At 37.7% G+C, this 24,681-nt stretch overlaps 2 protein-coding genes and 1 pseudogene across 2 annotated transcripts; 2 read left to right on the top strand and 1 right to left on the bottom strand.

Annotated features, from left to right (window-relative positions):
* Window positions 1–228: 228 nt before the first annotated feature.
* On the bottom strand, window positions 229–8,454 carry LOC104215255 (uncharacterized). Its single transcript, XM_070155315.1, has 9 exons — window positions 8,269–8,454; window positions 7,733–8,017; window positions 7,283–7,519; window positions 5,606–5,661; window positions 3,563–4,087; window positions 3,302–3,375; window positions 2,464–2,832; window positions 982–1,171; window positions 229–574 (listed from the first exon to the last, which is right to left on the bottom strand). The coding sequence occupies exons 1-9, from the start codon at window positions 8,452–8,454 to the stop codon at window positions 229–231; spliced, it is 2,268 nt and encodes a 755-aa protein (XP_070011416.1).
* A 4,191-nt stretch (window positions 8,455–12,645) lies between these two features.
* LOC138876399 (uncharacterized mitochondrial protein AtMg00810-like) lies at window positions 12,646–15,246 on the top strand. Its single transcript, XM_070155314.1, has 4 exons — window positions 12,646–12,819; window positions 13,496–13,567; window positions 14,581–14,668; window positions 14,945–15,246. Exons 1-4 carry the CDS (start codon window positions 12,646–12,648, stop codon window positions 15,244–15,246), a joined length of 636 nt encoding a protein of 211 aa, XP_070011415.1.
* Window positions 15,247–20,897: 5,651 nt separating this feature from the next.
* LOC104215256 (uncharacterized) lies at window positions 20,898–21,878 on the top strand (annotated as a pseudogene).
* Window positions 21,879–24,681: the final 2,803 nt, after the last annotated feature.

Genomic DNA, 24,681 nt, shown 5'->3' with positions numbered 1-24,681 from the left:
AAGCAAAGTAAGGTAAAGGGACTTCTCTAGTGCTCAGTCCTGATCGGAAACGATGCCAGGATCGAGGTGACACGCTCATCCTAGCGCCCGGAGCCAACCCATGATCTTTTTCTCTAAACTAGCATTTTGAGTAGCCAAAGTGTCAACTCTAGCACTCAGGTTAGTGACTGAAGTGCGTATGCCAGCCATATCCTGTTCCAAGACAGTCATCCGGGTACTCCAGCGATCCTATGATGGACCCACCTCATCAGCACTCTGCCTCGGTGGGACAGTAGCATGCATAGCTCCCGCATCATCATCATCGGCATCATCCACAGCCTGCTCTTTCCCAACTGTGATTTTGCTAGCCTTGAATGGGGCTTTTAATGGCAACTTCCCATCTACTGTGGGATTTTCAGGAACTCGTGAAGCACGACACAGCTTGGTGACTAGGGAAGGGAAGTAGAACCCTTTGAGTATTTCCGGGGAGCGAATGAACATTTCATCCTGAATGAGCTGGGCCACATCAAAATCGTTGTGGTTGACGAAACAGAAAATCATCACTGCTCTTGGCCCATCAACATATGTAGTGTTGCTGCATGGCAGCAAATGGCTATTGATGATTGTTAGCCAACACTTAGCTTTTTAAGTGAGAGATGGGAGTTCAAGGTAATTCTCGGCGTTGTCCATATTGGATCATGGCCAGCCACATAGATTGTTTGACAAATTGGTTGCTACCAGACATGTGGGCGTTGATAATTCTGGTAATAATCCATCTCTCCAGTGAATACCGACAACCTGTACACTCGGTGGATGGCCTCAGGAGACGCATCCATTGGGGTATTGCGTACCGTGACAACCCTATCAATATGTTCTGGGCAATTCGGATAAAATTCCCTGACCATCAGTACATTTCCCTCTTCCGGTTAGTTAAAGAAGATGTCCAGGTGACGCCTCCTCAATTCTTCATAGATACTTGGGCATTCAACTTGCAAGGCATGCCTGTCAATGTGTACTTTAGGCAACAACTTTTTGGATGCCTTTACATTAAACCTATCTTGAGCTGCTTTGGAGACAAACCGAGTGCGGTCAAACTGGCTCGAACTAGCCTGAGCTCGAGCTCTGGATGAACCTCCTGGCCCACTAGCGGAGGAACCTGTGGCACGTCTTTTTCGAGATTGATGCATTGTACCTGATAAAACAAGGGCTACGATTAGTGAGGGTTTGAGTTGTGTGAACCCTAGGTGGTTACTCAGACTTCACCACTACCATGGTCACATTAGTCATTACAGCTCAATTGGCGCAATTTCACAAGAACCTGGTGCGCATGGAACTATGTTTTAATCTCTTGTCCCATAGAAGTAAAAACTCTCTCCCCCCCCCCAAATCAACCACTATCACTTCACAACTCCACCCCACCACAATTAACTTCACACAACTACATCATACCCTTCTCTACTACATTCTACATATTACCCACTAAAAAGAAGAAAAGAACACCAAAATTTAACTATAGATACTACAACAACTCAAATATTAAAATTGCAAAATAGAAGGGGAGAAGAAGAGAGAAGAAAATCATGACATACCTGGTTCTTGTAGAATTGGAGTGTAATGGAGGTTGGGGAGGAGGGAGTCAAAAGTGTGTGTGGGAGAGAAATGGGTTTGTGAGAGATGGAAAGAAGAAGAAGAAGAAGAAGAAGAAGAAGAAGAAGGGGCATGGAGTTAGGGCTTTAGAGTGAGAATAAAGAGTGGGGGGAGTGTGTGTATGCGGGGGGGTGCAGTTATTTAGAAGAGAAAAGAAGAAAGAGAAAAAATAAAAAATAAAAAATAAAAAATAAAAAAAACTAATAAAATTAATTAAAACTTACCTTAGTGGGCAAAATCGGTTTAATTCATCGCGCCCGCGCCGCGGTCCGACCGCGGTCGCGATGAAAGAAGAGGGACAAAATAGCATATTCGTTATTCACCGCGCCCATGTCGCGGTCCCACTATGGTCGTGGTGGCCCAGTAGTAGAATACTTCGAAAATGCCGCGCCCGGGCCACGGTCGTGGGCTTCCGAGAATTTTTTTTGTTTTCCTCATTTTTTACCTTTCTGGAGTTGGTTCTTGAACCCGACTTCTCTCAATATGTACCAATCTTGCCATGTACACTAATAAAATGGTTAGTTTCATACATATCAAGTACAACATCAAAACAAAAACAGAAACAAAAGAAAACATGGGTTGCCTCCCAAGCAGCGCCTGATTTAATATAGCGACACAATGTAGGCTCATGCCATCACTCCTTATTTGTGTATTTGGGCTCCTCCAACGTTATCACCACGCTGTCCCATTTTTCTTCAGTCATTCTAAGGTAATGTTTCAACCTCTACCCATTCACTGTGAATTTGTTCGTCCCATCTTCAGATTCGATCTCCACAACTCCACTTGGGAACATTTGCTCCACTCTGAATGGTCCTGACCATCAGGACTTCAACTTACCCGGGAACAACCTCAATCTTGAGTTATATAGCAGCACTAATTCTCCGGGTTTGATGTTCCGGTCCAATATGTGCTTGTCATGCATCGGTTTCTTCCTTTCTTTATATAGTCTAGCACTCTCGAATGCCTGGAACCGAAATTCCACAAGCTCATGCAATCCATTAACTCTGTTGGTGCCCGTTGTCTCCATGTTTAAGTTTAGCTGCCGTAATGCCCACAATGCTTTTTGTTCGAGCTCAACCGGAAGGTGGCATGCCTTTCCAAATACCAACTTGTATGGTGACATACCAATTGGAGTTTTGAAGCCTGTGCGGTATGCCCACAATGCATCATCCAGCTTTTTTGCCCAATCAGTTCTTGTTGCATTCACTGTTTTTGAGAGGACACTTTTGATTTTCCTATTGGACACTTCCACCTGCCCGCTTGTTTGTGGGTAGTAAAGGGTGGTCACCTTATAACGAACTCCATACTTTTCCAACAGTCGTGCGAACGCTCTATTACAATAATGGGTTCCACCATCACTAATTATGGCCCGGGGGTGCCAAAACGTGTGAAGATGCTTTTCTTTAGGAAACTGGTCACCCCTTTCGCATCATTGATTAGGAGAGAAACTACTTCGACCCACTTAGAGACATAGTCAACGGCAACCAGTATATAATTGTTACTGTATGAGCTGACGAAAGGCCCCATGAAGTCGATCTCCCACATGTCAAACACTTCCATCTCTTGGATTGTGGTCATTGGCATCTCATGACGATGGGATATGTTTCCCGTCCTTTGACATTCATCATAGCTTTTGACCCAAGCATGGGCATCCTTGAACAATGTAGGCCAATACAGGCCTGATTCCAGTGCCTTTGCTGCTGTCTAAATTCCTTCAAAGTGTCCACCATATGGCGAAGCATGGCAAGCCTACAAAACAGAGGGTTGATCTTGCTCGGGGATACAACACCAGATTATGTTATCAACACATATTTTGAACAATAGAGGTTCATCCCAATAATACGCCCGACAATCACAGAATATTTTTTTCTTTTGAATTGAGGAGAGATCATGAGGTACAATACTACATGCTAAGTAATTAGCAATATCAGTATACCATAATGCCTCCTCCATTGTCACAGCAAGTAATTGCTCATCCGGGAATGTCTTAATGATATCTTCAACCTTCGTTCTCTTTTCTGCCTCTTCCAACCTCGAGAGGTGGTCTGCTACTTGGTTGTCTATCCCCTTTCGGTTACGAATCTCCAGGTCAAGTTCTTGTAGCAACAGAACCCAGCGAATCAACCGATGCTTTGACTCCTTCTTTGCTATCAAGTACCTAATGGCTACATGGTCAGTATAAACAATAACTTTCGAGCCAATCAGGTATGACCTGAATTTGTCGAAGGCAAACACTACAACGAACATTTCCTTTTCCGTGACCGTGTAGTTCAGCTGTGCACCACTAAGCATCCTACTTGCATAGTAAATTGGGTGCATAATTTTCTCCTTGCGATGCCCCAAAACTGCTCCTATATCATAATCACTGGTGTCGCACATCAGCTCGAATGGTTGCTCCCAGTTGGGTGCAACAATGATGGGTGCAGTCACCAATCTCTTCTTCAGCTCCTCAAATGCTAACCTGCAATCATCAGAAAACATAAAGTGCTGGCCTTTTTCAAGCAGCTTACATAAGAGGTTAGCAATTTTTGAAAAATCCTTGATGAACCGCCTGTAGAATCCGGCGTGCCCAAGGAAACTTCTCACTGCTTTCATTGAAGTGGGTGCTGAGAGCTTCTTAATCACATCAACTTTGAATGGTCTACTTCAATCCCCTTTTTGTACACTCTATGTGCCACGCCCCGAACCTGGGCCTGGACGTAACACGACACTCGGTGCCTGACTACATGTAACCGAGCAAACCAACTGGCTGGTTGAATCAACATGTGATATCATAATATACTGCGGAAGATAAACTAACACATGCTGATATACTGAAAGTCTGGATGATATAAATCAAAGTGTGGAAATACTAATACAATTCTGAAACATATTTGTAGCCAACATAGCTTAATATAAAAAGCCTGCGACTCTGTCTAACTATACTCTAGTCTATGAAGCCTCTAATGAAGTACTGAAAACATTGATTGTCTGAAAATACTGAAGACTATAAGATAATTATAATTCCCCAAAAGAACTAGGGATTACCAAACAGCTAATACGAGAGTCCTAACGTTTTGAATCGTTAACCTGTAAATCATTACCTGCATTGTGAGATACAGGCCCCGGGCAAAAGGGACGTCAGTACATTTGAATTACACTGGTATGTAAATCAACTGAAAGAAAGAATTAAAAATGCTGAAACTGAAACTAAGCTGATAACTAAGAATTGATAATTGATAACTTAAATGATAACTAGTAATTGAACTGAAAAAAGGAAGTAAGGATATGAATACTCCCTCTTCTGAATGATAAACAACCTGTTTATCTGAATATTAAACTACGACTTTAGGACCAATATATATGTGTGTGTGTGTGTGCGCGCGCGCACAACTGCGGCCTCGAGCCCAAGAATACATATACATAACTACGGCCTCAGGCCCAAAGATGCATAAAGCATAAACTGCGGCCTCAGGCCCAAAGATGCATAAAGCATAAACTACGGCCTCAAGCCCGAATACAGGTGTTTGATATTCAGGATTTAAAATCAGGAACTGAGATTGATACTGCAATACATGATAGTGAAATACTGAATCACATTGAGTTACATGATACTGAAATACTGGATCACACTGAGTTACATAATACTGGAATACTGAATCTCACTGGGTCATATAATACTGGAATACTGAATAGGACTAGACTGAGACATGTATTCTTGAACTGATTATGAATACTGAAACTTCAACTATTTATGGCATACAATAATCTATACTGAGACTCGGGGGCATCAAACCCGAGTCTATATTGAATACGCACTAAACTCACAACATTTAGAATGAAAGTCATGAGCAAGTTATGAAGCTAGAGAATAGAAGGTCTACAACTATTCAAGGAACTAGGCTAAACTATTTTTCTGAGGCAATTAGTAACGTCGTAAAAAAAACGTAGTGTAGAGAGAATCATTAACATTCCCAAACATTGATAGTTACTCACATACCTTAATTTCATACTCTTGAGCGTAATACAACATTCACCAACCCTTTCAACTTTAATCTATATCAATACAAGTCAAAGGAATTCCATATTAGCAATAATACTCATGTTTTGGTTACTTAGCATTTTCTCAAACACTTGGTGGCATAAAGTTTCATAATCCTTATTAATGGTATTTCTACACCCAATAACCCATTATCTTGATTCTAGATAAATTCAAAAGTTTCAAATGGTTATAATCAACATCATTCTTTATCACCCATAAGGTAAACAACACCTTTAACCAATAATCAACAATCAACACCTCAAACCTATAACCGTTCATGCTTTTCTATCAAACTCATCAACTCATATCTCATGAAATAGGGTCTATAATCATTAATCCAATGCTAGAATCAATTAAAGGGCGAATACATTACCTTTTTGAAGTTCAATCCCCTTGAATTCGAGTTCTATGGCTCCTTCTCTCAACAATGATGTCCCAATCGAATCTTTAATGATATGGAGGGTTTACCCATGTTAATAAGATGTTGGAAAATTGAAATTAACTTATAATCACCATTAAAACTTACCTTGGGTGGTGGAGGGACCTTTAAGGAGTTAGGTTTTTGAGAGCTTTCCTTTCTAGAGCAAGTTTTTATGTTTTGGAGCTGTGGGGGACGAAATAGGGCTTCAAAAATGACTTCCCAAGTTAGCCACCGCGTGCTAGTAGGCCTGAATGTGGTACCGACCATGGTAAATAGCTGTAGCACTGCCTCACGACCGCGGTCGCGGTCAAATGCGGTCGAATACGGTGGTTACACACTGTTCTGTAAAATGGGCATAACGTTTTGCAAAAAGCTCCGTTTGGGCTCCACAATATATCTTTTGAAATATATTTCAAAGACCTATAACTTTTATGCTTTGAGTTTTCCCAAATTTCTTACAAATTTTCACTAAAACCTGCTAGAAGACGGACCTTCTGCAAACTTAGTCGATTTTGTCAAATCTTATGCACCTCACTTTCCATCTTGATTCCGAAACAACTATTTTCACCAATAATCATCCCTCTATGACTTCATATGTCTAAAATATCAAATTAATATCCATTTAACATATCCACACCTAGTCCGAATGTACAGGGTATTACATTATGCCCCAACGTTATACCTTCTTGCACCATAAAATGGCACTTCTTCCAGTTCAGCACCAAATTTGTCTCCACACATCGTTTGAGCACTCTTTTAAGTTTTTGAAAACAATCTTCGAATGAATTCCCTACCACGGAGAAATCATCCATAAACACCTTCATAATGTCTTCGACCATGTAAGTGAAAATGGCTAACATACACCGCTGGAATGTGGCTGGTGCATTGCAAAGTCCAAAGGGTATCCTCCGAAAGGCAAAGATGCCATATGGACATGTGAAAAACATTTTCTCTCTATCTTCCAGGGCTATTTAGATCTGATTGTACCCCGAGTATCCGTCCAAAAAACAAAAATGGGATCGCCCAGCTAATTTGTCCAACATCTGGTCAATGAAGGGCAATGGGAAATGGTCCTTTCGGGTGGCTGCATTTAAATTCCTGTAATCCATGCAAATCCGCCACCCTGTGACTATACAAGTTGATATCAACTTGTTCTTCTCATTTTGTACAACTGTCATTCCACCCTTTTTCAGTACACACTGCACGGGGCTTACCCAATTGCTGTCATAGGTGAGAAAGATGATGCACGCGTCCAGCCACTTGATTACCTCCTTTTTCACTACCTCTTTCATATTCGGGTTCAACCTTCGTTGATGTTCCCTAGAAGGTTTATGCCCTTCTTCTAGACGAATCTTGTGTATGCAGAAGGCTGGGCTGGTACCCTTTATGTTTGCCATGGTCCAACCAATGGCAGTTTTGCATTCCTTCAACACCTGCAGTAATTGTTCTACCTACACAGCTAGCAAACCAGATAATATAATAACAGACAAAGTAGAATTGGGACCCAAGAAAGCATACCTGAGGTGGGCTAGAAGCGGTTTCAGCTCTAGCTGTGGTGGTTCCTCTATTGATGGTTTTGCAGGCGGTGTAGCTCTCTTTTCTAAATCAAGGGGCTCGAACTAAGGTTCCCTCTTCCAAAATCCTTGGCCTTCGAGTGTCATGACCCACTCTGCCAACCCTTCACTATCCATCTCCTCTAAATTTGTCAAGCAAGCTCCCAATGGATCTTTGGCATTTAGGGTCTCATCATCTTCATGCAGGATCACATCCATGGCTTCCACTAGTGAGCAATTTGCATATTCATTGGGCCTCCTCATGGATTGTTGAACGTTGAATATTACTTCTTCATCGTTCAACCTCATTTTTAATTCCTTAGTTTCACAATCAATCAATACTCTCCTAGTGGCTAAGAATGGCCTCCTTAGAATTATGGGTATCTCATCATATACCTGGTAGTCCAGAATAACAAAGTTTGCAGGGAATGTAAACTTTCCCACTTGTACCATCACATCATCAAGAATCCTTGTCGGACTTTTAACCGTGCGGTCAGCCAGTTGCAACAACATCGAAGTCGGTCTCGCTATGCCAATGCCCAGTTTTGTATATATTGCCAAAGGTATCAAGTTTATGCTGGATCCTAAGTCATACAATGCTTTTGCAAAAGCATAACTCCTAATAGTACACGAATAATGAAGCTAACTGGATCAGACATATTTTGAGCCATGGGTCTTGTCACTATTGCGCTGCATGTTTGTGTTAGATTTACTGTGGACAGGTCCTGAAAGTCAAACTTCCGTGACATCAGGTCCTTCATCATTTTTGCATAGCCTGGCATTTCCTTCAAAGCATCCATTAGAGGGATATTCAATTGAATCTGACGAAGCATCTCATGAATTTCCTGTATTGATCTTCTTTCTTTTGTTTTGCCAGTCTTTGAGGGAATGGTGGATGCATCACTCTTTGTCCACTGCTTTCTAGTTGTTCTTTGTTGGAATTTTGTGGCACAAGAGGTACCACCTGTTCTGCAACTTGTTCACTTTCTTTAGCCTTACCTTTATCAACCTGAGCCTATTTAACCACCACTTCAGTGAGTTCTGCTGATTCATCTATCTCTAATGGAACTGGAGTGGCTGGTGTAGTCTCTCTTCTGGATTGAGCAACTTCTTTCTCCTTGTCTAAATCTCTCCCATTCCGGAGGCTTACTGCCATCAGCTGATTCGGGTTTTGCTCATTGGGATTAATGTTCGTGTCGGCTGGCAATGTTCCCTGGGGGCGGTTATTTAGGGCCATGAACAACTGCCCTAGTTGAGTTTCAATACCCTTAATTGTTGAATCATGCGCTACCAACTTTTCCTGTATCTTACCATTTGTTCCAATGAGTTGTTGCAGCATACCCCTGATTTCTACCATGTTGTCATCTTGTTGCTGATGAGGTGGCTGATATGTCAACTGTTGCTGGTGCTTCTGTTGATAGCCCTGTTGTCTCTGATATGGCACTATTTGGCCTTGGGGCCACACACCTCCAGGTTGTGGCATGTTTGGTCTGTACTGCTGGTTGGGTGCTGGTCCTCATTGTTGTCCTCCTTGCCTCTAACCCCCAAAATTGTTAACATAATTCATATCCTCTATTAACCCTTGGATGTCACTTTCTCCTCTCCATGAATACACATAAGACTGATTAATGCAAGGTGTACACAGTCTTACAGTTATTGTGTCAACGATATGCACTTGCTTTGTACCCATATCATCAATATTCTTCGTTAGTATACTCATCTGAGTCATGAGTGTGGCTATATTCTCTGCATGTGAATTATTTGGGTGAAGATGAACTAAATGCACTATTGGTGTCAGGGTCGTACCTCTCATCATCCACCCCGAATTCTAAGACATCTTGTTAAGAAGGATTTTATACTCTATGAATGTGTTGCTCAGAAATGCACCCCCAGCTGAAGCATCTACATTGGCTTTTAAATTGTCTGCTAACCCCATGTAGAATCTCTGGCAAAGCATCTGGTCTGGAATACCAGGTGGGGACACTTCACTAGAATCCCTTTGAATCTTTCCCAAGTTTCCTGCAAGGTCTCAGTGGGTTGCTGCTAGTACTGCAATATCTCATCAATTTGTCTTGCAGTCTTGTTGGGCGGGTAAAACTTGTGTAGGAACTGCTTGACTAATTCCTCCCAAGTGGCAATGGAATTTATTGGGAGTGAATTCAGCTAAGTTTGTGCTTCCCCATTCACAGAGAACGGGAACAATAGCAACTTGATGGCTTTTGGAGTCACATTTGGCTGCCTTTGGGTCACACAAATCAACAGAAAATTTTTCAGGTGTTGTTGAGGGTCTTCAATGTGTGACCCGTAGAACAATCCCTTATTCTGAAGAAGATGCAACATGTTGTTGGTGATTTGGAATGTCTCCGCTTGTATTTGGGGCACAGCAATGGCGATGGCCAGGTTGTCAGCTGTTGGCTGTGCTAAATCATAAAGTGCAACTTTTGGCACAAGAGGTGCCACCACTCTGACGTTTGGGTCATCTTGATCATTCCTGGTGTTCCCGTTGATGTTATCTACGTCACCCATTTCAATTTCAATTTGTTCATTTTGTTTTAGCTGTTTGCTCTTCTTGTTAGCCTGGTTCAATGTCCGGAATGTTTTCTCGGGGTCTGAGAATCCTTCAAGTAGTTCACCAGTCCTCGAAGAGCTTCTAGGCATGCACCTGAGTTACAGAAGAGTCAACCATAAGAATTTCAATGGAAATATTTTTAACACCACAGAAATTTGATCTAAACTAATAATCCTAGCCAAACCAAAGGCTTTTTTCAAAAGCATCAATAGGCGATTTTTCAAAGTTACAATAAATAACACTGTTAGTTCCCCGGCAACGGTGCCAAAATTTGATCACGCCCAACATGTCTTATAAAAGACAAAGCGGTCGTTGCAAATATAATCTGGTTTACAAGTCCGGAGTCGAATCTTCAGGGAACTAACCTAACTATTACAACTCTTAGTGATGCTAGTACAAGCTCAAACAATTCCTGGATACAAGATTTTTATCAATAAATATTGGGATTTGTTTAACTAAAGTAAAATGATATTAAAACTAATAATATTCCAAATTAAAGATAATTCAATGGTAAAAAGATCTAGGGTATTGATTTTTCCAATTGTTAGATTAATTCTTAACTCTTTTGCTATCATCTCGCCGTAATACTCAGTGAGGATTTTGAGCTATGGGCTACCGCAATTATCTCTCGATCAACTACGATAATTTACTAGCTAATAATTTATGCAGCTCTAAATTATCCAACCAAAGTTTCGTTATTTCTAACCCCACTTTTAAATTCAAGTAATGAATCTTTTCAATTACCCAAAAGTGGTGTTGTTCAACAATAATCTAACCTAGTATTCTTTCTCAAGCAACACAAGGCACTTAGACATGATTAATCAAGGGCCCATTCAATTAATCACCATATAAAATATAGTTGAACAGTCATATAATAAACTCGGCTCGATTATAACAAAATTGAGTCAAAACTTCATCTAACAATTGGTTCCATAAACCCTAGATTAAATGTTTAGCTACTCATGGTAAAACAAGATAAAACTATGAAATCATTCATAATTCACAAAATAATGATAACAAGATATCTTGATCTTCTCACACTTGTTCTTGCCTCCAATTGAGTCTAAAAACAAGCTTAACCTTGACTTGGGCGAGTTTATTGAGTTTATATAGGGTTAGGATAAGTTTCCCATGCTTTACACTTTAGCCCTTAAATTTTCTTAGCCTTCTCCAGGCGGCACGACTGCGGTCGCGGGCCAACTGCGGCACGACCATGGTTATTTTAAACTTTTTGTTTTTCGCCTTTCTTTCACCGCATTCCAGTCGTGGCCCTACTGCGGTCGCGGTGGACTGTTGCCCAGTTTTCTTCACCTTTTCTTGCTCGTTTTCATCTGGGTTCTTCTCGATTGGACTTGTATCTACATATTTGACCCCAAAACACTCTATATCCTCCTCCTAACTCGGATTAGTTCCTGCAAAGCATAAAATCCTCAATTAGAGCATTTATTTATCATGAACTTAAAACATCAATAAAGTATGATTAATTAGAGCATAAATAGCATCTATATCGCATAATATAGGCTATTATCAATGAGCTATGGGACATTGTCACGGATGGTCCCATGGCTACCATGAAAAAGAATGTTGAAGGAGTAGACATGCCAAAAATAAGAGTTGACTGCAATGTTGTAGACTTGAGAAAATAGAAAAAGAATGCTAAGGCCAAGAAATGGCTTGTGTGTGGACTTGGTCCAGATGAGTGCAGTAGAATTCAAAGTTGTACCACTGCTAAGAAAATCTAGGACACTTTGCAAGTAGCTCATGAAGGAACACCTCAAGGGAAAAGGTCTAGAGGAACACTGTTGTATTTTCAATATGAGAATTTCACCATGAAGGAAGGGGAAACCATCCAAGAGATGTATACAAGATTCACCACACTGACAAATGAACTTAAGTCTCTTGGAAGGGTTATTCTTGAAGAAGACAAAGTTGAGAAGATTTTGACAAGGGTTCTGCTAGTCTCTTGGGAAAGCAAAATCACTGCTATTCAGGAATCAAAGAACATTGTCACTCTTAAGTTGGATGAGCTAATTGGATATCTCACAACCTATGAACTTAGAAGGCAAACCATGAAGATGGATGTACCCAAGAAGGAAAGGAGCCTAGCATTCAGAATCACTAAAGGTGTTGATCTAGAGGAGGATGAAATGATCATGATCACAAAGGAATTCAAGAAGTACCTAATGAGAGAAAAGGGTCCTTTAAGAAGTAGAAGCTATAACAAACCAAGGGTTCCTAAAAAACAAACCAATAAGGGGTATTACAAGTGTGGGAGGACTGATCACCACATCAAAAATTGCCCTTAATGAGAAATTGAATGGAAGAAGGAAAGAGCTGAACGAAGGAACAGGTTCAACCCAAGAAGAACAAAGGATCAACAAAGGTTGTGGTTGCTGCCTGGGAAAAAAGCTCAGATGAGGACTTAGAGGATGAAGATGGAGATGAATAAACACTTATGGCAATTGGAGAATCTGATGAGGAATATGAGATAAGTATAATTCATCTCAAAGACAAGATTAAATTTTTGTCTAAAGAACCGCTCTCTGAATTACTCCTGGATTTCATTGATGAATCTAAGGATCTAAACAATGAAAAGGAACAACTGTCTAAGGAGTGTGTGATTTTGAAAGTAAGTGCAAAAATCTAAAACTTAGGGCTAGTGAAAGTGATAGTAAAAATGCTGAGTTAAAGAACCAGGTTCATGAATTTGACACAACCGTCCTAGAGCTTAGAACTGATGAAATTGAAATTAGGAACTTGTAAAAAGAAAGTTGATCACATACAACTCACTTTAGAAGAAAATATAGGAAAAATGAAAGATGAACTATACAAAATAGATGAGCAGATAAGAGTCCTAAAGGAGGATCTGAGCAAGATCAAGCATGATCTAGACAGAACTTGTAAATGGAACAGGTCCTCCGATGCACTTTCATGGCTATACGAACACCATAGTAGCAATAAGAGAGGACTTGGCTACGGGACCCCTGCACCTAAGTGGGATCTCAAAAGCAAGTACCTCACACTTCCTGAGAACAAAATTTGCACACCCTGTGGTAAAACTGGTCACTATAAAAGTGAATGTATTGCAAAAGAAAAGGCTAGTCAAAAGAATAAAGAATTTGTTCAAGGGAAAAGCAGGCTGCCAGGTTGGGCTAAAAAGAATCGGATTCACCCTTTTGCCTATAAAAAGGGACCCAAACTAGTTTGGATTCCTAAGACTAACCCCTGATTTTTTTTGCGGGTCCAAGTAAAGGGGAGCAACCACATATGGTACATGAATAGTGGCTGCTCAAAGCATATGACAGGAAGCAAGAACCAATTCCTTTCACTTGAAGATCTCAAAGGAGGCAATGTCTCCTTTGGAAATGGGAAGAAAGGTGAGATCATTGGGGTTGGAAAGATAGGTAAGACTGATTCTCACTCTATTGAGAATGTCTACTTGATATATGGCCTAAAGTACAGTCTAATCAATATATTACAATTATGTGATAGAGGTAACTTGGTAGCATTCACCTCTACCGAATGTTTTGTGATTAATCTCACCATTGATAAGATTGTTTTGCAGGGAAAAAGAGTAAACAATACATACATTGTAGATTTGTCCACACTTTCAGAAAATAAACTCACTTGCTTAAGTGTACTGGACAATGATCCCCTTTTTTGGCACTAGAGACTTGGACATGCAAGTCTGAGTTAACTCAACAAATTAGTCTCCAAGGATCTGGTGATAGGGCTGCCTAACATCAAGTTCAAGAAAGACAAAGTTTGTGAGGCTTGTGCAAGGGGAAGCAGGTAAGATCCTCTTTTAAATGCAAGAAAGTGGTAAGCACCACCAGAACGATAGAACTGGTCCATATGGATCTCTGTGGTCCAATGAGAACATTAAGCAGAGGTGGTAAAAAATATGTGATGGTGTTTGTTGATGATTACTCTAGTTTTACTTGGATATTATTTTTAACATCTAAAGATGAAACATTTGACATATTTACTTCTTTTGTTAGAACAACTCAGAAACAACTACGTAATCAACTTGCATCAATTAGGTCTGATCATGGAACTGAATTTGAAAATGCTAAGTTTGCTGAATTTTTGCATGCTATATCATAAATAGTTACATGACTAGACCTCTTGTTAAGAAAATTCCCTATGAGTCACTTAAAGAGAGAAAGCTAAATATATCTCATCTTAGGGCATTTAGATGCAAGTGTTTTGTGCACAATAATGGCAAAGACTCCCTAGGTAAGTATGATCCTAGAAGTGATGAGGGAGTATTCTTGGGATATTCTTCACATAGTAAAGCTTATAAGATATACAGTAAAAGAACTATGTGGGTAGAAAAAATGTATATGTTATTTTTTTAAAAAAAACTAACATTCTTTCTGAGAGGTAGGAACAAGATAATGAAGAGATTGGGCTGATAAGAAATTCAAATGGTGAAACCACAGTCCAGCCTGAAGATGCATCAGAGGAAGGAACAGGTGATGGAACATGTCCTTCTACCCAGGGCAACATGACAGGGGGAACTGAGTAGAGAGGAACTGATCCTCAAACCTCGAGGGAACTTGTCCATGAACCTATTCCTCAGTAACAAAACCAGGAAGGAACATCCAAAGAAATTGACACTCCTATTGCAACATCCACGAAATTGGATATAGATGAACCTGGTTCATCTGTTGATTAGAAGTTGTATAGGGGAATGATTGGTTCTCTTTTGTATCTTACAACTAGCAGACCTGACATTGTTTTCAGTATAGGTCTTTGTGCTCGATTTCAGGCAAATCCAAAGAAGTCTCACTTGACTGTTGTCAAGAGAATATTTAGATACTTGAAAGGCATCACTGGCCTTTTCCTTTGGTATCCAAAAGGTAGTAATTTTAACCTAGTGGGATATACTGATGTTGATTATGCAGGTTTCCTTGTGGATAGGAAGAGCACATTAGGTATGACACACTTCCTTGGTTCATGTCTTGTGTCATGGGCTACCAAAAGGCAAAATTCAGTGGCCTTATCTACTGCTGAAGCGGAGTATGTTGCTGCTGCTTCATATTATGCTTAACTGTTGTGGATCAAACAACAATTATTGAACTTTGGAATTGATGTTGGTTGCATCCCTATTTTTTGTAATAACACTAGTGCTATTAGTATGACAAAGAAACCAGTTCATCATAAGAGAACTAAGCACATAGATGGTAGACACCATTTTTTGAGAGACAACTATGAGAAATGCTTGGTCACTATGGAGGTTTGTGATACTAACAAGCAAATTGCTGACATCTTCACAAAAGCCTTAAGTAGAGATCACTTTGATAGGAACAAGTTGGAATTAGGAATGATTAAGATCGCCTAAAAGGACCAGTTCGAGGTTAAAAGGAAAAAATGAAAAAAAATTGAAAAAATTTGGTTAGAAAGTTTGTAAATTGTGTATAATTAGTTTAAATCTTGCTCAGTCTCATACTTTCCATAGTATACGTTTGTGTCATGTGTTAAAATGACTCATTAATCTCTAATGATATTTTCTCTATTTTGGCAAATTTTGACTTACACAAGAGAATTATGTGAAGAACCTGGTTCATCAAGATAACACGGTATGTTTTCTACACTCGACATAATTTGAAATAACTATATTTGGATCATGAGCAGAGTCCTACCAAATACCAAAGTTCTTGTGAACTTATCTGTTACAAGTGAACTAGTTACGTTCAAGACTCCTGACCGTATTAAACTACCTAGATTCTTTTAAGTCTGTTACTCAGGGGGAAGAAAATGGTTCTTCCGAAACTGAACAGGTATCTTCTGATCCTAAAGTTTCTCCTGAGACAATTTCTAAAGTTGCTGAAAATTTGGAGAATAGATTTGTAAGATCTATAGCAGGTGTTGAAACTACAGAATCTGAAGAAGTTGGTGGTAAAAATGAAAAAAAAGGAGAGCAAGGGTGCTAGGATTACTGTGAGGGGAAAGGGGACAAAAGTGGCTGATTCTTTACCCACTCCTGTGAGTTTAACCAAGGACGCAGGGGCAATGGTTGTTTGGGGAGATGAACCCGGTTCATCTATAGAGGAAACTCTCGCAGACCTACTGAAGAAAGTAACTAAAAGCTATAATCCAGTTTCTTGATAGAGTTATCAATGACACCAAAACTCATACCATTCGCTATGGCTTCATTCTCATAATTGTGCTTGCATATTTTAATGTAACTATAAAAAAGTGAGAGGTTAGTACAAGCATGGATCATTTTTGGGTTAATACTCTGCTTGTTTGCGATTATGAAGTCAATATCACTCATAAAGAACCTAGTTCATCCAGAAAGGTACCAGTGAATAACAAGGTCAGAGCCTTGGTGCAAGAAAGTGGGGCTAAGGATGTTGAGATTGAAAGGCTGAAGAAGAGGTTGGTTGAGGTGAAGACTAAGAGAGATGCTCTCAGAACTGAGTTGACAAGAGAAAAAGAGAAGAATGATGGCATTCTTCAAGGTATGCTGAAACTCCTTCAAGTCAAAAACCAAACACCTAGTTCTTCCCTGTCCTAAGCTTTCTAGCCTAGTGTAGATCAACCAGTGACCCAGTTCGGGATTTTTTGTTATTTTTGCTCATGTTTCCAATATTTTTATTTCTTCTTATGCTCTGTGGTAGAATCTTATCAATCATCAATGAAATTTAGTGTCTTTTGCTCTAACTGTTTGTTTATATTTCTTTGATGGTTAAAATTTTTAGCTTGATCTATGATGATTAATTCATGATTGCATTTGAAGTAGCCCCAGTGACCATGAGTAAGTTTTAAAATCTGGTTATCTCACATTTTATGCAACTTTTCGATGATGCCAAAAGGGGAAAAAGATTATGCTTTACACTTTGAACAATGATGTTTATAACCTAATGTACCTGGTCCTTGATAATAAGTGATAAAAAAGAAAAATATTTCTAACATTATGTTGATGTTGAGCTAAGTTGAAACAGGGCCTAAGATAATGAAAAGCACAGAGTTTGCCATCATCAAAAAGGGGGAATTTGTTGGCCCAAGTGAAGGTTAGTTTTGAAGATTGACAAAGGAAGCTCAGGCATGAACCATGTCCATCCCTCAGGTGCACAAAAACGGGCAGATTCGAGCATGTGAGATGCACGTGAAGGAGATAAGCTTAACTTGATGTATTTAATATCTCCTGATCGAAAAGGTTGCATAATTGATAAGGAGAAGGACTCCTTACTCAAAGAGAACATTATCCAAGATAGAGAAGGAGTTAGAAGTTGAGATCAACTAGAACTCTTTCACCAAGGAAGAGTTGCATCAGAACTCTAGTTATTTCTTCATCTACTAACTCTATAAATTGCAGGCTGTTCTCACATTATATGTGTTGCACAAAAATGCAGAAGTTAAACGTGAATTGAGAGCAAAATAGCAAGGCTTTTTACAAGCAGTCCGTGTGTGATTCAAATGTGCAAACCTGAAGCTACATGAACCAGATTGAAGAACCAGTTCCATAAAGAGTTTTATGTGTCTTTCTTTATTTCTAGTTCAATTGTAGTAGGTATTTTCATATGGTACCTTTCAGCTTTATCTAGAAGCAATTGTAATAGGTACTTTGAGTATTCAAATTAGAATTAACTTGAAGTTGTTGCAACAGTTAGAGGCTGGTTGCTACAATGGGATTAGAGGTAATTCTTAGGTTTACAAAGAGTTTTGTAAATGTTGTTTTGGCTCTGTGATTTAGTGAAGTGTTGGGGAAAATCCTACTGAGTAGTAGGTCGTGGTTTTTTCACCTTTTAAGCCGGGTGTTTTCCACGTAAAAATATTTGTGTTATTTACTTTCTACATTTATTATTCTGCAACAGTAGCAGAAAGAACACATAGAAGAATCAGGTCCTTCCACAATCAGTTTAAGCGAAAAATTGATCACCACACAAATGGCCCCCTCTTGTGTGGTATTGAAGTATAAAACATCATAAATACTAGTAGTTAAGATTGACTATATAAATCTTTTATAATCTATACAGATCAAAGATACATCGGATCTAATGTGAGCATAATAACACATTAGAATCCGATATTTAGTAATCTATACAGATCAAACAAAATTGCCCTCACTTATTAATGCTAAGATCTAAGCTTTCAACATTTGTTTATGTACCTAGTTCGAACTACGTTCTATAAAAGTTCTTTCTTTCTTCTTAGATTTTCTCCTGATCTGAATTCTGAGATCTTCATAGTCAATAGATGGTTAGTTGTCCATTAGAATGAGTAAATTTTGAATTACTTTCTAGAGATTATATATGTATTACTGAAAATTCACATCAAGTGTTCCAATCATCACTGAATCTTCTCTCTTTAGTTTTTGTTATTTTGATATGTGGAGGTGCTTTACAACCCAAAGATAAAGATAAAATAAGAAAAACATGGAAAATTTTAATAGTGAAGTTGGTTGGCTATATGAATTTTTACCTTGTTGGCGTGGGTTCAATTTCCCACTTTATAATCTCCTACCTATTTCCCCGTCCCCTCCCCCAATCAAAAAAAAACCCTACTTGGACATGATCAAGTAGTAGAAAAATTTCTTGTATTTTCCTATAAAATAAAATTTGCAAGATTGACTGAAAGCCACTTTCATCCAAATTTTAATTTTTAGTTTTCTATAATAGTTTCTCACCTCCTTTAATTACATTTCATACTATTCAATTTTTTCAACTTTTAGTATTAACATATAACTAACACTTTTTGTGAGAGATAAATGTCAATACAAGCCTTGATGAGTAGAGCATTGGAATCGAGGTAAAGAGCATGAAGCATGATAAATTAATTGGCCCTTCAAAAGTTTGACATCAATCATTGTCCATTTTAACATCAAAACTTTATTTTACTAAAACCTCTAAAAAAAAAGAAGAATTTTAAAACTGTCTCTTAAGTAATACTCCCTCCGTTTCAATTTATGTGAACCTATTTCCTTTTTGGTCCGTGCTAAAAAGAATGCCCCATTTCCTTATTTGGAAATAATTTACCTTTATACAATTATTTATAGCCACACAAAATATATATGCTTCATTTTACACCACACATTCAAAAGTCTTCTCTCTTTTCTTAAACTTTGTGCCCAGTCAAATGAGTTCACATAAATTGAAACGGAGGGAGTATTTAAAATTACATCCAATATTGTTTCATATATAGTTAGATATCTCCATAACAATATCCTTATATAACAACACTTCACTATAAAAGTCAAGATTTTCGGAATCAATTTTCATGTTATGTTATAATATATGTTCTATATAGCAGCACTTTGCTATAACATCTAAAAATATTCGGAACAAACGAGGCTGTTATAGTGAAGTTTGACTGTATTGGAGTATTCGAACCTAGATAAATAATGCAACATAACGATAAAACACCGAGGAAAAGAATGTCGGACATATAATTAGAACTAGTTAATTTGCCGCGCTACGCACGATCATTAATAAAAACTGAAAAAATAATTTAAATAATTATATAATTTTTATGATTAAAAGAATTAGACGTTACTCTATGATGATTTTATCTTGTCTATTCTCCAACCGTAATAATTAATGTTATAATTTTATATTATTTAAGAATTTCCAAAACAAAGAAGATATGTGAAATAAAAAAAATACAAAACAAATAAATTTGCACCTTTTCCATTTTGTGTTAACGATGACATGTAAAAATTCATGGTATTTAAAATGCGTTTCAAAATCCGTAAATGCATAACATATTATTTGTACATATACAAATATATCAACAATTATTCTTTACATGAATGATATGGTAAAACTCTTTAATATAGTTGGGTTCTCCATTTGACTTGCTCATTTTTTTTTAATACTCAATCCATATTTGTGAGATTTTTGTATACGTCACATCTTTAGAAACTACATATTTTTAGTTGAATATGTAACAAAAGATAAATGTAATGTTAATGCGTAAAGAACAACAACATAACAAAAGTGTTACATATAGTATAAACAATATAATTAATTATTCATATAATTGATATGCATGGTCTATAATCCTTTTATCCATTGCAGAAATCCCATATAATAAAAGAATAATTTTATTTTGAATATATAAGCATTTGTAAGACAATATTAATCGGTTTAACTTTAACTTTAACGATATATCTATCCCCTAATTTATACTTGTACCATCTCTTTACACCATCAACTCTTTTATAAATTGAGAGGAGAGACCACAAGAAAAAAATTACTACAAAATTTCCGAAAAAAATTACTACAAATTTTCGAAAATTTTCGAAAATAGAAAAATAGTAATTCTAGTTTCTAAGAGGTGCCACATCACTTTGTCTATTCCCAACTTTATATAGATATATAAATATAGATATAGATTTCTTTTCCATGAGATTCCAATTTTATTTTTAGAATCTTACATTAGCAGGTGGGTGTTTAATAGTTAAAATTTCGTTACTTTTATGTAAAAAAATAATAATTTTGTGACTTAAATGTTATATTTTACTCATTTTAGTATTTAAAAAGTAAATTTATAACTTTAGTGTCATAATAGGTTAAGTTTAGTGAATATATTAATCCCTAATCCTACTCAAATCATAATTACCAAAAATAAAAATTCCTAGTTCCATTCGGATTGTGAATTCACCTCTATAAAATCCATCCACTCCCTGTCCATTGTGCTTTATATTTCTCTTCGTTTCTCTGCTTTCGAGCTTCCATACCCATTGTAATTTCTCCAATGGATTCCAAATCAAACCCGACCCGAGTCAAATTCCGAAGACCTATACAAGTAAAGGTGAAATCTCCGGCACCAATTCAAATCACCGCCGAGCAAATCCTCCGGGAGGCAAGGGAATCTCACGAATCAGAAATCCAACTACCGCCGAAGCAGAAAATCGCCGACTCAACTGAACTCGCCGATTACCGAAATCGCAAGCGCAAGGAATTCGAAGGCCAAATTAACAACAAGAATTCGTTAGTCAAATACGCAAAATGGGAAGAAAATCAAAAGGATTTCAAACGAGCTCGTTCAATTTACGAACGTGCCATAGAATTAAACTATCGTGGACATACAATATGGTTGAAATACGCTGAATTTGAGATGAAAAATAAGTTCATTAACCATGCACGTAACGTATGGGACAGGGCAGTAAACCTATTGCCCAAAGTTGATCAATTATGGCAATAATATACATTCACATGGAAGAGATGTTATGGAATGTTAATCTCTGACGTAATCTTTTTGAAAGGTGGATGACGTGGCAGCCTGATGAACATAAGTTGGTTTTCACACATTAAGTTCGAATTAAGGTACAATGAAGTAGAAAGAGAACGTGCTATTTTTGAGAGATTGGTAGAGTGTCATTGTAACGTTAATTCGTGGATTTCGTATGCCAATTTTGAAATAAAGAATGGAGGAATAGGTAACGCTAGAAATTGTTACGAGAGAGCGGTGGATAAGTTGGTAGACGATGAAAAAGTCGAGAAATTGTACGTGGCGTTCTCTGAGTTTGAAGAAAGGTGTAAGGAAATTGAGAGAACGAGGTGTATATATAAATTTGCACTTGATCATATAGATAAAGATCGAGTTGAAAATTTGTACGAAAAATTCGTTGCTTTTGAGAAGCGGTATGGTGATAGGGAAAGTATTGAAGATGCTATAGTTGAAAAAAGGAGGTTTAAATATGAAAATGAAGTGAGGAAAAATTCAATGAATTAGACAAGCAAGATTAATTCTTGGACAAGCAATTGGAAAGGCACCTAAAGATAAGATTTTTAGGAAGTATATTGACATGGAACTTCAACTTGGTAATGTAGATCGTTGTCGAAAGCTATATGAGAAGTACTTGGAATTGTCCCCAAAAAAATTGCTACGGTTGGAGCAAATTTATAGAGTTAGGGCTCGTTTGATACGAGAGATAAGAGATAATTAATCCCAGGATTAAATTTTAGATGAGTTAATTCAATGTTTGGTTGGGATAAAATTGTAGAATAATTAATCCCATGATTAGTTATCCCGAGGTTGTAATATTTTTTTTAATCTTAACTAATCCCGAAAATCATGAGATAACTAGTTTACCGACCAAACGACCCTTTGAAAGGTCATTGTGTGAGACTGATCTAGCCAAGGCTATTTTTGAGCTTGAAGTTAACATAAATAGCTCTTGTGTGGCATTATGAGTCCTAAAATTTCCTCTTTTCTTAACTCTGATGATCAAGTTTTTGCTTTAAAAATACTAGGAAGAAAAAATTTATACTTCTGTTATATATACTATCCTAAAGTAGCATGTACACAGTGGGTTTTTTTTTCCTTCTAATTTTCAAATTGTGTAATTTTGGATGAAAAATTCATATCGTGTGTAATTTTTGTGAAAATTTTAAAAAATATGCAAAACACATATGTGAATACGATTTACATTTGTTCTAAATTAACTGAGGTTGAGAAATATCGTTGGATCAAATAGAAATTACAATTTATAAATCATATTTCAAAGATGCAACTTATAAATCGCATTTATGAAATACAACTTAAAATTCTGAATTTACTTTATGATCCCAACATAAATATCAAATCTTATGCACGTATTGTGTATTTCTAATGCTAACATGAAACCAAATTAATTCAAATCTCTTGTCATCTCAATTCCCCTCCAATACAAACTTCATATCAACTGGGGTAACACAAGAATTCTAGATTCATCTCCAACCAAATAATAACAAATACCCAAATGCTAAAGAGTACAACTTTCTCTTCCAAATGGAAGAGAAAATAACAGAGATATCATTGAAAGAAGAATGTATTTTCTCCCTAGCTTGAACTTGAAATTAGAACTTTTATAACAGAAATATATGAATTCAATATACTTTGTATGGACCTTTATGTCATTTTTGTTAGTTACCTGCACTATGCACCTACCGAGATTTTGGTTGCAGTTATTGAATGAAAACTAGTGCTATATTTTTGTATTCATGGTACACTATTAAATGTGCATGGTCCTTCCTTAGAAAATGGGTAAGCGGTAGCACCTGCTGTTGTATTGTGGTGATCCTAAATTAGGGCATGACTTGTTATATCGGTGATTTCTAGTCATCAACGATGAATAACAATCTCTAACATAACCTCCTGCTTTACAACAACCCAGTATAATCCCACTTAGTGGGGTCTGGGGAGGGTAGTGTGTACGCAGACCTTACCCCTACCCTGGGGTAGAGAGGCTGTTTCCAAATAGACCCCCGACATCCTTCCCTCCAAGAACTTCCCACCTTGCTCTTGGGGAGACTCGAACTCACAACCTCTTGGTTGGAAGCGGAGGTTGCTTACCATCAGAGCAACCCCTTTTGTCCACATATCTGAAAGACAACCTCCTGCTTTGTTAAAGTAAATATCTGGAAGACAAATATCAGTGACTTTGTCGAACAGAAGCAAATGAAGTCAGCTAGAAAGTGGAGTAGAAATCTGATTTAGCACCATGTTGTTTAGTGACAGTTGGATAGCATCAGCCATTTGATAAACAATGTGTACGGCCGTTAGACTAGGAGCTAATGCCAGCAGTTTTGAAAAATTTACAGGCCATGCATTTTTCATGCTGAGATCTTGATATCCAAAAGCAATACAATGCATTAGAATATTGGATGTATTGCTATTCAAAAAAAGTTCTATACTTTAACAGAACATGTTGTGTGATTCTGGCAGTAATGCATCAGATTAAAAATATAAAAAAAAAACTGTGCTATGCCTCGTAGCAAGGAATTGAAGAAACAATATTATGGAGTTTAAGTCCTCTTATTAACAGTGAAGATTTTTATTATTTACATAAATGAGCCGAGGGTCTATCGGAAACAGCCTCCCTATCTTTATAAGGTAGGGGTAAGGTCTGCGTACACACTACCCTCTCCAGACCCCATTTACGGGAATACACCGGGTTCGTTGTTGTTGTTGTTACATAAATTTGCACGCACTCGGCTCTTTAAGGTTCATAATCTTTATCTTCATTTTAGTGGAAATGTTTTAAGTGACACTGGCAACAATGATGGTTCTTCATTTGGTAAACAAAAGACAAGATCTAGTCAAGATTAGATTGTGATAAAAAGAAGTCTTTTGCTCATGACATTTCCAGAAATACAGCAGTGTCTATTAGGCACTATGATGACAATAAGTCGGAGGGAAGTGTGATTTTCAACTTTCTTTTAGAAGATGTGATTTATACAAAGTTAATGAGATTAATGATTGAGAGTTCTTTAGATTAAGATAATGATCCATGCAGTGATAAGAATTAATATGGATATGTTAATCAAAAGAACTAGAGAAGGTAGACGTTGTATGAATACAGTTAGGTGCACTATATATATCAGCAACAAATTTCTACAAGCATATCTTCCAAGGGTCTTTCTTTTACCAAGAGTCAGCAAGTGAGTCAATCTGATAAATTCGAAAAAAAATTAATTACAACCTGGCCTTTCTAATTGTAACTTTATTCGCCTGATTACTCAACTGCTGCTTCACCTTTGGGGGTCGTTTCGTA

Source organism: Nicotiana sylvestris, chromosome 8 (genome assembly GCF_000393655.2).
Source record: "Nicotiana sylvestris chromosome 8, ASM39365v2, whole genome shotgun sequence".
Classification (NCBI taxonomy): domain Eukaryota; kingdom Viridiplantae; phylum Streptophyta; class Magnoliopsida; order Solanales; family Solanaceae; genus Nicotiana; species Nicotiana sylvestris.
This window is presented reverse-complemented; position numbering and strand designations above follow the sequence as displayed.

What these genes read in the sequence shown, in the direction of transcription:
- LOC104215255 (XM_070155315.1), bottom strand. Translation starts at nt 8,454, where the DNA reads ATGCTTCGTCAGATTCAATTGAATATCCCTCTAATGGATGCTTTGAAG. An exon ending in ACAATGGAGGAGGCATTATG is followed by an intron (nt 3,376 to 3,562) that starts GTATACTGATAT and finishes TCTGTTTTGTAG; the next exon opens with GCTTGCCATGCTTCGCCATA. An exon ending in CCTAAAGTACACATTGACAG is followed by an intron (nt 575 to 981) that starts GCATGCCTTGCA and finishes GCTGCCATGCAG; the next exon opens with CAACACTACATATGTTGATG.
- LOC138876399 (XM_070155314.1), top strand. Translation starts at nt 12,646, where the DNA reads ATGGCAATTGGAGAATCTGATGAGGAATATGAGATAAGTATAATTCAT. An exon ending in CTTTGGAAATGGGAAGAAAG is followed by an intron (nt 13,568 to 14,580) that starts GTGAGATCATTG and finishes TCTGAGAGGTAG; the next exon opens with GAACAAGATAATGAAGAGAT. An exon ending in TGCATCAGAGGAAGGAACAG is followed by an intron (nt 14,669 to 14,944) that starts GTGATGGAACAT and finishes TTTTCAGTATAG; the next exon opens with GTCTTTGTGCTCGATTTCAG.